The sequence below is a fragment of the Pipistrellus hanaki genome, assembly GCF_964339955.1.
Source record: "Pipistrellus hanaki genome assembly, chromosome: 4".
Taxonomy (NCBI): Eukaryota; Metazoa; Chordata; class Mammalia; order Chiroptera; family Vespertilionidae; genus Pipistrellus; species Pipistrellus hanaki.
Genome location: NC_140506.1, coordinates 12,986,388 through 12,998,986, shown reverse-complemented (window position 1 = coordinate 12,998,986; position 12,599 = coordinate 12,986,388). Strand labels below are relative to the sequence as shown.

The following is a 12,599-nucleotide window of genomic DNA, read 5'->3' as shown; positions in this document are numbered from 1 at the left end:
ATAATTTAACATTTTCTTTTCACGTGCTAACCTCCCTGCATTGGGTGTACCTTCCAATCTGTGGTGTGTTACAGTCAGTGATGGACAGGTGCCAAAATCACCCATCTGCTGACTCCTCCCATGGGGTTAAAAAAATCAACATGTTAGAATCAATGAAATGCAGTGTTAGTTCAGAGGCACATGGTCTCTGAGCCCAAAGGAGCTTGAAAGCAATCCACGGATGTCTGTTTAGATTGTATGCCCCAAAGCTCTGTTTGTTTGCCCATGTCACAGAAGGCACCCAAATGAAAATACTGTTTGGGTTAGGAAGCAGAAAAGTTACAGCTTTGAAGTTCTTGTTCCTGAACTAATATATATATAGTGACACTGCAGCTATAAAAGCATTGCCTGCTAGATATGCTAACATGTTGTCTGTTGTCAACCCACAGTCTCATGGTGAGGCTGGCAGGACAGATGTCAGTCCCATTTTATGGACAGGAAACTCAGCACCTTAGCTGGGACAATAAAAAGAAAAGGGCAGGAAATCCATTTCCTGCACCTACCAACGTCACAGGATGTCCACGTAGGAGAGTTCACAGTCTCCGGACCTCCCTTGTGTCTGTAACCAAACACCCAGCACTCACGAGGGAGTTATCTGCCTATCCAAATGCATGTTCGTCGAAAACAAAAAGGACAGTTTTTGTTCATAATAACACTCCTTTCCAATTCTATAAATAATGCTTCCTCTCTACTCTTCCTTTCCCCACCCTTTATTTCTGTATGGTACCTACGGCCTTCTGGTCAACTGTGTAACTTTTAACATTTCTGTTTGTCTGTCTCCCCAACAAGAATGGAAGCCCTACGGAGGCAGGCATCTGTTCATTCCCTGAGACCAGCCTAAACTCTCAATGTCTAGTGAGAGATGGGCACATAAAAAAGGGGACACAATAAATGTCTGCTGTATGAATGGATTCTTCTTCTACATTCCACACAAACTTAACTAAAAATACCCACCACAGGTATCAGGAAGTTAAAAATGGGAATGTTCCCGGTCCACGACACAGATGGGGTTCTACGAGCAAATGGAGGACCCCGCTGGTAAAGACCACCAGAGCTTTCATGGTCCACGGCAAGGGTTCTACAAACTCCAGGACCAGAGGCCAAGGGGACAGCAGCCATGGATACATGGGCATCCTTACCTCCCCAAAGAGGAGGCAGCAGGTAGCCACAAAGTACAAGAAATCAAGGTAAAAAAAATAGCAGGATGCGTCCAACATGGTCACATTCCCACCACCTTTGTGGCGATGACAAACTTAAAACAATCAGTTGTTTTACCTAGTTGATCGGGGCAAAAGAGCCAAATGTTTGTGGAATGACAGACACAAACATTTCAGTCACCAGTGTTACCTGACTTATGATGTACCTGCCAGAAGGAAGAAGATGTTCATGCACTAACATCTCAGGAAAATGCTACAAGAAAAAGCACCTAGAAATCTACTGAAATACACATGCTCCTGGCAGGGGTGGCAGGTGAGCTATTCAGTGTTTGAGGCTTTGTCTGAGACTGTGTCAGAAACAGTCAGAGAACCAATAAAGCAGACGATAACGTTAAACTTTACCTGAAAGGTATGCAACTTTTTCCTTTAAAATTGGCAGGACATCCATAGCTTTCATTTCATCGTTTTTTCGAAACCCTGAAATAAAGAAGAAGAAAATAAAATTACTAGGTTGCTTGAGTGACATTTAATTTTTTTAACCATTCTACCAAATGCCAGCTTTTTTTACACCATTAAATCAACTCTAGAAATATCATCATTCAAAGACACTCGAATTTTGTGAGGGAAAGTCTCTGATCACAGAGTTAGCTTCTATTTTAATGCCAAGCAGTGATTTGCCCACAGACGCAGAGGTGAATGTACCAAGCAGGCTCTCAGCCATTACTAACCACGAAAATCCGGTCCCAATAATCAGTCCACAACATTTCAACCATCTTCATTTTAATCTTGTAGCTTCATGTAAATACTGGCAAATAATGCGGCTAGTTTTCTAAAAACTGCTGTTTTGGCACACTAAATCCTCTAGGGGGAGCCCAATGCCTCAGCTATCAGATTTGAGTCACAAACAGTGGCAGGGAGGAGAGCAGGGATTATAAATAGCTGGGGGCTGGCCTTCGCTCCCTGTGGGCTCGGCCCTCCCTGGCTTTCTGGGTCATGCTCCCCTGGAGGAATGTCACTGGCTCCTGGGGTAAGATGGCCCAGTGCCACCTGCTCCAGAGGGCGGCCAAGGCCCTTTTCTCAGTGCAAACCAGCTCTCCCCCACCCCGGTCTCTCAGACGGCCAAGTGGAAATCTTGTGGAGGAGAAGCATGCGGCAGGCAAGTTGGGCCACGCCAACATCCAGCTAAGCAGAAGGAATTCTTGCAGCTCAGACATGTCCAGTCCAGCCCCCCAGGGTGAATGCCCACATGGAAGTTTGAGGTCATGCTCATAATAACGCCTCAGGATATTTCTCTTGGAGGTCTCTAACAGAGGCCATCTGGGTTCATCAAAACTAGCAACTATGGTGACTGGCAGAGAACTCTAGAAAAAAAATAAAAGATTGCTGCCCCATCCCTATTTTCCTGTACGTTTTTGCCAAAACAGTACAAGAAAGGCATTTGAAATGTAAGCTTTGGTAACACAACCAATGCCAACAAGGAAACCTGGAATTAGAAAGTAAACAAACGGAGCTTCTTCCACTTCAGGTCTGTTTGAGGGGCTCTGATTGGACCAGGCCTGCCACAAATTAAATCTACAAAACACAACTATTTCGAGGCACTGGAGAGTGGCCAAAAGGCAGGAGAGACTCTTGGGAAAAGGAAATGACATTGGGTGAAACGCCCCTACCAGGGCTTTTAGCCAGAGGCCAGGGCCCCATCTGAGCCAAACGGAGCTGCTAAAACAGGAACTGGGACCCAGCTCAGGGTGGCCTCAGCGGCTGAAAGTGAGAATTTGTAGGAAGGAGGAAGGGGAGCCCCAAATTCAGAGCATAAACTTGGTCCAAATCTCTGGCTGTCCCCCTAAGCATGGGCCAGGCAAGCTCCAAGCCTAAACTCTACGCTCAAGAGGAAAGATCTCACCAAGGTTCGAGTTGGTGCCCATTACAGAGATTGTAGCTTGAGTCCCACCAAATTAGTAACCTGCTAAAGGAAGCAAGAAAACAACAAAAGCAGCACCTTTGGGAGGAATATGACCAAGTCCAGTCCCTACAGCATTATCATTCATAGGAGCAAAGAATGACTGAATTAACGGTGTGGTTTGATTTTTTTAGAGTAAATCTTTCCTGTCCATAGGATGTATATACTGACAACCCAGATTAACAGGATTAACAATGACACAGAATCACCAGAGACTGCACAAAGAAGGCCACGAACAAGCCCTGGGGTCCAGGAGGCTTTGTGTACTTACTCCCTGGCTGGTCGCGAAAAGGCTCGACACAACTTGGACCTCCAGATCACCAGGCCATTTTGCTTTCCAACATACCACGCTTGGTGCTGGCAATCTATCAAGCTTGTAAAACAGTGACTATTTATAAAACGCAAAACAAGAGCCAAGAATTCTGCAATTTCATCCTCAAGATTCCTTCAAAACTCTTGAATGGATGCAATCTAGTCGCAGCAATTCATTGCCAGTCATTGGGTAATTCACTGAACGTCTGCAAGATTGATTACATCCGATTCCATTTGAGATGGACCCAGGTGGAAGTAGGGCAAATGCAAGGAGAAATGAGGCACCACCTCAGGCCTCAAGGAGCCAAGTTTATAAATATATACACACAAACACATTTTCACAGAAAAGGTACAGGATGCTAGGATGCCCAGGCAAATGTGGAAGCAGACCAAATCATAGAAATACTAGAAAGAATTGAGCCTTAACTATAGATGCCAGTCTACAGGGATTTGAGAAGGATCCCCCTTCTAGTGCTACCAGCAAAGACAAGGCCTGCTTCCTACCATTCCCACAGAGCCCATGCCCACAGATGCCCTGGCCAGGACACAGCAAAGCCCTCGGGAGGTGCCACCACAAACTGCAGTCCTGGACTCCCACAGTCCAGAAACAGGAGCCCCATGTGTGGGTCTGGCTCCCTCTCACACACCCCTCCACAAGGAGAATGTCCTAAGCCCAGTGCTGTGCCTCAGAAGAGGACCGTGGGACTCCTAATACTTGCAAAGCATCCTGACAATCCCCGCTGACTCTGAACCCCACCTACTTATCATAGCCCTGAGGGAGTGAATGGCGGAAGTTAGTGCTGCCATGTTTCAGGTCACCCCACGGGAAGAATAATGTCATATTGATGTAAACGGTGAAGAAAACAAAATTCAACAATGAAAACCACAACTTCCTATATCCTACTATAAGCCACAAGCTCATTCCCATGTAGCTTCAGTTTCTTAAAACTGCAGTTACCCATTAGCCCATCACGGTTCCTGAATTTCTCCTCTGAATAAAACTTGGTTTTTCTGGAGGGGGAAAGGCACAGAACCAATGGCTTTACCGGTGTTGGAATGTGTTATGCTTGCATTGTGATATATGTCCATGTCCACACACGGACTAGAACACAAATTCGAAACAGTTTTATCACCATGTTTTTGTTGAATGTGTCAATGGAAAGATGTTAATTTTATTAAAACTGTAAATTAAAATTATCAATTAAAACTTTTTTAAGCAGGAAAGAAAACAAGAGGTGGTAGAGGGAGCAGAAATATATAACTAACCACACAAAAAAACTGAGTGCGTGGCTATTATGGTGGTCATCTAAAGCATTATTTTTTATCTCATTTCCATTTTTAAAAACACACCCAAGAAGCAAAAGACTGGGAGAGTATGTATACATATTAGAGCCAGATTAAGTACATCGAGTAACTTTCAATTAGAAGCAGGAGGAATTCAGCCATGAAATATCCTTAGATCAAAAAGGCAGATTCTGTACCATGCCCTGAGGAGCCACTTATGAAAACAGAGTATGTGGCTATGAAAACAAATGACAAAGAAATGGCTTCTGTGCCATTCCACTGATTCTAGATTACACCACAGACGACTCCTACTGTCTCCTTTCCTTGTGCATTACAGGGCCTTCCTGTAGTTCCTAAACTTCAGGAACAAAGGGTTACGCTCAGCGACTATCCCGGGAAGCACACACCTCTCCTCCCACATGCACCAAGAGGGAAAGGAACAGCACATGCCACCTGGAGCGATACTTCTGAGACCACATCTTTGGGCCACAGACCAGGAGTCAGCAGCAGCTTTACTTCTAAGTGTCACCAAGGGAGATAATTTTGGTTAAAAAAAAAAGTAGCCCTAGCTGGCTTGGCTCAGCGGATAGAGCATCAGCCAGCTGACTGAAGGGTCCCAGGTTCAACTCTGGCCAAGGGCACATGCCTGGGTTTCAGCTTGATCCCCAGTAAGGGGTGTGCAGGAGGCAGCCGATCAATGATTCTCTCTCTTCATTGATGTTTCTATCTCACTCTCCTTCTCTCTTCCTCTCTGAAATCAATAAAGAAATATATATTTTTAGAAAAACTAGAAGAGATAGGGCAGAAGAAGAAGAGCACATTGAAAGAGGTAAGTGGGCAACGTCGGAGGGCACTTAGTTGTACTCATCTCGAGAATTACTGCATATACCTTTTCCCAAATGCATAGAGCTTACACTGACGTGCACAGAAAGAGGGATGGGTCCTTGTCACAATTACACTTTGCTCCCTGAAACAGAGAAGCCCATGTGAGTTTTAATGAAATGCCAGCTCCAGGAGACAGAACTCGACCCAGGCTGCAGTCAGCCCAGGCTCACCCGTTTCCTGGGGACGTCCTACGCCACCCAACAGTGCTCTTTCAGTCCAGGTCTACGAGGAATCTGATCAGAATGTTCACGTGATAACATATGGCATTACTCTCAGATCCTGAGATGTAACAGTTGCTGAATGCCATTGGGGAAAAGGGTTTGGGTTAAAAATCAAATTTTATCAGTGTTACTACAAATGTGCAGGTAGCGCTTGACGATTTTATTTCCTCTTTCCAGTTTCAAGACAGTACAAATAACCCCTCTTCCTAAAACAAATGAATTTGAATATTTAGAGGTTTTAACATACTCTTTAAAAAAATTGTAACGCCCAGGTTCAGTATGGTATAACTTGCCAAGTGACTGTTACCAACTTTTAAACTGCTGGTAGGTTCAGCAGCATGTCAATTTGAGATGCACTCTACACCCCTGCTCATAAATTACTCATATTTCCCTTAAACTTGCCTGCTAACCAGAGGATGGCTGCTTTGTTCCCTGCTGACACCAGGACAGGGCCAGGCACAGCACAGTCAATAAACATGGATGGGTGAATGAATGAATGAATGAATGAACGAACGAACGAACGAACAAACAAACATAATTCCCCAGCTTCTCACCCCTGAACCGTCATTCAAGCACCCACTGCTCCTCAGCATATTTTAAGTTGTGAAATATAAACTTAAGTGTCGCTCAGATGGCCACTCCTATAGTATGATTTATAAGATGGAAAATTAACCTCTCCGCCCTAGGAGGAAATATTCCACAAGCTATCATTCAACAACGGAAAATCTTTTAGCCGAATCGATGGTCTGAAACGTCAGCTATCTAATACCTCACTGGTCAAATCAACTTCCGTTTTTATCCTGAGGCTCTGCGAGGAAGTGTTGTATTATTATTGTTGACAAATACCTTTTGAAGCGAGTCATTGCTGACCAGAATGCTCACTCACTTGGTCACTTCCGTGGTATTAGATTTTTTTAAAAGACAAATAGAAAAGGAACAACCACCCGCTACACAATTTTTTTTTATTTAAGAAGGAAAATAAAAGTACTATGGAAATATGTTCACAATGAGTAGAAGCTTTTATGCACCACACTATTCTAAAAGTGTGGGGTTTTGGTGTGTTTTTTTACATTGAGGTAAAAAATAATTAAGGTGAAATAAATGAGTTAAAAAAATGAATCAAATTTGTAAAGAAAGTCTTAAACTAAAACACAGGTTAATTTTGGTTAAATTTATTTTTATTTATTTTTCATTTTTTAAATCTTTATTGTTGAACATATTACATATGTCCCCCTTTGCCTCACATCGACCTCTCTCAGCCTGCCTCCCCCTCACCCCCCAGCCCAGGCCCTCACCCCCCTGTTGCCTGTGTCCACTGGTTATGCTTATATGCATGCAAGTTCAAGGGGTGATTTCTACCCGCCCCCCCAACCTTCCCTCTAAGGTTTGGCAATCAGATACCAGCAGTAACCATAGTTGATTCCTGATCATTTGCGCTGAATGAATGAACCGCTCCCTTGCTCTGAACTGCCTGCCTGCCTGCCTGCCTCACCTCCTGCACTGGGGTTTGTCCTTAGACAACAGCCCACAAGGCCAGCTGTGCTCCTCATCTGCTTCAGAGACCCTGTCAGCTAAACTGTAGCATTTACTAAACGGGAAAATGGAAAGTGACAGAAACTGAAACATGAAACAAAAATCATCTTATCCTTTAAGAACACAGATTCTCGCAATAAAAGTGTGTTTCTAAATAAAGCAGCATTTTAAAACAACAAAAAGGAACATTGTATAGTGAGCTGGAAGATTACTATGAGTACCAAGTCTTGGTGGTAATTACTTAATTTCACGCATTGGTTTATCTGGGGGAAACGCGGGCGCCCCGCACCTCTGAGCACAAAGAGCAGGCTGATAAATCCCTGCATCAGGGGCGCTGCGCATGCGCGGGCACCCATGGGGGTGACGTCACCCCTTCCAGGCAGGCGGTCCGCAGTGACTCCGGACAGAACTCTCTGCAGCGCCTGCAGGATTAGTCACAGATCACAGGGGGCCGCGGGCGGAGGCAGTGTTTGTGCTAGCAGGCTTTTCGATGGGCAAGCATTTAAACCAGCATTGCATAGAAAGGAAGCACTGAACTATTCCGGATCCTCTACAAAAACATTTAAGGGGACAGATACAAGGTTATAAATCAAATGGTTTAATTTGATTCATAACCCTGTTGCCCTTACTAACATCTAAGAAATTAAATCATGTAATGCAATGCTTATATTATTTTACATAAATTATAATATACACATACACTATATTCATAAAATGCATCAAAAGTGAATTAAGTACTTAGATCAAGAATATGCACAAGTTCACAGACACTCCAGGAGTATGAATGGAGTGTCATAGTGCAGATAATAATTTTTACTTGGAACCTTTATGGTTTTTGCCTGGTGCCAAAAGAAAGTGTCTTACAGTGAAGCTTGTCAGGAGGTGCCTCTGGGGGAAGCTCATCCAGCCTGTATTCTGGGGCCCCAGTCACCCCCTCCTAAGCTACACACACACACACACACACACACACACACATACACACATACACACACACACAAACACTTATGTGCTGATGCTGACCTATTCCAAAGAAGATTCATTTTACATAAGAAGCAGCTTCTCAGGAAAGCTGTTTAGAAACTAAATTTGTATCAAATGAACCACAGTGATACAACCATATTGTCTGATCTGATTGCTAGCAAATCATCCAAGCTTCCCTGCTAAAAGAAACCTTGTTTCATCATTACATCCAACACTTCATATGTGCTGGCACCCTTGTCCTCTAGCAAATAGGGAAAGAAAAATTCTAATGTGCACATGTCATTTAATGCAGATCACAGTCATGTCCTGTACAATAACGCTATGTTAGACTTCCTTTCCTTTAGATAAACACTTTTTCATTATTATACAAGTGCAGAAAGGTTTTCAAGTACAGACCAGAAGTATAAATCAGTGATAGTAAAATGCCTCTCTCTGTACATGGACTTGCCCTGCATCGGGTGGCATGAACACAAAATACAACCTCGGGCCCTTGCTGATCTCGGTCTATTTGGGAGAGCAACAGAGGCGCGCGTGTGGTCAGTTCTGTGGTGCCGGTACCTGGGAGAGAAAACCCAGGGTGAGGGATCAGAATAGGAGGATATGTCCTAGAAGACAAAAAGCCTGTGGGGCAGGGACCATACTGTGGGACGGGGACCATACTGTGGGACTTGTCTGTCATCACCAGAAAAAAGGAACATCATGAAGAAGGGGCACCTGCAACCTATGGTATAGCCAACTCCACCTGTGTGTCTAACCCTGCGTGCACCCATGTCCCCCAACCCGCTCCCCACTGTGTGTGTCCCAGCACAGCACCTGGCCCTACATTCCATCCACCCCATGGCCAAACCAGGAGCCGGCTGCTCCCTGCATACTCTATGATTTAGCTGGCGAGCCATGTCTGCCTGCCTCAGGCCAGCATCTCCCCTGTGTGGGTTGCTCCAGCAATCTTCTAATGGTTGCTCATTCAGAACTCCCTCTGATCCATTCAGCTACTCCCCTAAACATACCTTCCCATCATCTGACTCCCCTAACATTCTTCAAATAAAGCCCAAACTCCCTGACATGGCACAAAGTCCCTCATGAACTGACCCCTGCTTTCCTCTGCGTCCTCACTGGTTCCCTCTCATTACCCTCTCCCCACACCCATACCCGGAATTACAATCACCTGCAGGTAACATGCCCTTGCTCACCACTGAACTTACACACACTGCTCTCCCACAGCCGTAAAACACACCCTCACCTCCCAACCTGTGCACACACTAACACACACACCCTCACCTCTTCAACATGCATGTGTGCACACTAACACACACACCCTAAGCTCCCAACATGCATGCACACACTCACACTCACACACTTTTCCCCTTCACAGCTCCTCCTGAAAGTCTGACCAGGCCCACCCTTTCTGTGACACTCCCACTGCTGGATCAGACCCCTCCCCCCCCCTCCCTAGGCACCCCAAATCCTTATCCCACGGCAGTCATTACCCAAATACACATCAGTACCCTCCCCCAAAAGTTGAGCTCCTGGAGGAAGAGGTCTCTCGGACAAAATTTAACAATGTGATGTTTTAATCATTAGAAACCCACTTGAGAGCATACATATAGCTGCTCCACCTACTTTGCTTTGACAACCTTCTCCCTGGTTTTCTGGTATACCAGGAATACATCTGAAATTCACTGATACGTCCGATGCCTGGGGACACGAGCAGGACCAAGCTCAGTCCTGTCCTCCAGGTGTGTGCTGACCCACAGGAGGCCGAGCCTGGAACAGGACTCAGATCCTCAGAGCAGCAATTCTGCCAACCCCATAAGGACCCCGCCCCAACAAAAAGTGGTGCTTCGTAACTGCTTTATTTTGGGCTGAATTCCGAGGGCGATGTCCAGTTACCTCTGAAGTTCTCTTCAGATCCTCTGTTTGGCACAACACGCTCTGAGGCCGAGCTGCTGGGAGAGGGGCCAGCCCGCCTTGGGCCGCAGGTAATGTGACCTGGTTTAACATTGTACCAACCAGGGCAGCCTCAGCCTTTAGGACTCCGTGGCTGGCAGTTAAGGTTAAAGCAACTTCCTTTGTTCCTGCTAACTCCGGTTACTGTGTCCTGCTTTACCCTCCTTTCCTGCAGGGGGAAAATTCTAGTAAAAAGGCCCGTATCACTTACCTTCCTATTGAATTCGTAATAAGAAATTTAAGAAACTACAAAAAGGGTTGAAAAAAGTAATGCATCTGCTAATGTGAAAAACAAAAAAATTCATTTCCATTCTCTCTACCTCACATCTCGCCTCAAATTCCCTTCTGCACATACAGAGAAGTAGATTTTTTAAATTCTGGTTATAGAAGGTATTTATTAAGCCAAATAACTTAGATATACTGATGGGAAAACAAATTTGGACATAAAAATGGACTTAATGTGAACTGACTCATCACATACTTGGTATTTCTATGCATATTCATTGATGAACAGAAAAAGATGCAAATTCACAAGGTAAAGAGGGCAGAAGTGCCCTGGAAGGGGCAGGGAAGTTAGCTGGGAAGGAAGTCACTTCTGGGGACCTGCTGACCTTGAGGAGATTACCAGCCCAGCCCAGCCCACAGCGTCTCCTCCCTTAACTCAAGGTCAGAGCGGGAGCTTGGGGAGCAGAGGCCCGCGGGGCTGGGCAAGGCTGTGCCCTCTCAGCAGGTGAAGCACGTCCAACTGTGTGCCCACAAGAGGCACCATCCCAGCTGGAACGCCCCTGATGCCAGGCGGGGTGACAGTGTCACCGGGGCCTGTGCTGAGGACACGAGGCCTCCAGCTTGCTCTGGGGCCCCTGCCTTAAATAACCCCGGGAGGAGGAGGGGAGAGGGGCAGGAGGGCAGATCACACTCTCCCCGGGTGGACGTCTGCAGACTTGCCCTGCAGCGCCCATGCCTATGCTGAGTGCCTGAGACCCAAGGATGTGTTCTTTGGCCGATGGAAATATGTTTCCCTTTTTCCAGTCCCCTAGTTGCTACCAGTATCTTATCTACTCGGAATCCCAGGGAACACCCCTCCCCCCATTGGCCCCGTATAGAGACACGAACGCACTGCAGTAAAAACATGTAAAGTAAGGCGTGGGGACTCATCCTCCAGCTCCACCTGCAGGACCGCGGAAGTGCCTGAACACAGACCTGCATGCACCTGTCACCAGGTGCTTAGGACATGCAGGAGAGGACCCAGTTACACACAACCTCCTTCCAGGGAGACGGGGCACAGACACCAGAGGTGGGGACCAGAATTCACACCTCACTTCCACCAGCACCACCTTCTACAGACACCACCTGCAAGCCATGGAGCCGAGACTCAAATCAAATCTCTCTGCAGGTACAAGGGTGTCTGTGCAGAGCGAGGGCCGGGCCCTCCCGGGCGGGAAACCGTGGGTGGGCGCTGAAGCTCCCGGCACCTTGGCTTCCTCGTCTGTGAAATGGGGTTCCAATAACCTCACCTCCAGAACTGACTAATGAACAGCGCCCAGAACACGAAGGATCGATACCGCTGCCGTCTGAGGAAGCAGCTGACTCTCAGGTGCATGCATCTGATAAGGGCTTTAATAGAGCAATGTGGGGAAACTGCCATTTACCTGCAATGACTGCATTCTATTAAGGAGATGCATTTTGACTCAGGAAAAAAAAACACACAATATAACTGAGAGATATGCAGTCGTTGTCAAAGGCCACAAAAAATACTTTTAAAAATCAGCACAGTCATGGCAGATTAACCTTGGACCTTCCTTCCCTCGGGACTGACTATAAATCATTTAAGGAACCGAAGATTTCTCTTCAGAAATCAGAACACGTGTCTGCCTGAGAGTCCCACGGTGTGTCCCCAACCCGTGCCACACTCACCCAGGACACCCACCTGCACCTGAGCACCAAGGCCGGCCGGCCTGCTCCCACCGTGGAAAGGGGCAGGTCAGAACACAACGGATTTGAAATGACACTGAGGAGCCAAAGCCACCTGAAGGGAACGTACGTATCTTTCTGAAAGAGATCCCACCTCGTCTCTAAAATGGTGGCAGCAGAGCCTTTAATAACCTCAGAAGTGCTCCCTCCCTGACATCTTCCCTCTGTTGTCAGCAGCCTGACCACTGGTGTGAGAATTCGCTCCTCCTGCCCTGAGGGATAGGGCAAGGGATCTCAGCCACAATATCCCTGGCAGCGCTCCCAGCCAGGACTGGAGCTTGCTCTTGACCCCAGGACCTGGTGGCGATGCCA

At 46.3% G+C, this 12,599-nt stretch overlaps 1 protein-coding gene across 6 annotated transcripts in view; it reads right to left on the bottom strand.

Annotated features, from left to right (window-relative positions):
• Positions 1-12,599, bottom strand: part of TRIO (trio Rho guanine nucleotide exchange factor) — a 749,917-nt gene that overhangs the window by 651,723 nt on the left and 85,595 nt on the right. For all 6 annotated transcript variants that reach the window (XM_084881643.1, XM_084881642.1, XM_084881641.1 and 3 more), the window contains exon 2: positions 1,599-1,673. In XM_084881643.1, coding sequence (XP_084737769.1) covers positions 1,599-1,673 — 75 coding nt within the window. The remainder of the gene's footprint in view (positions 1-1,598; positions 1,674-12,599) is intronic.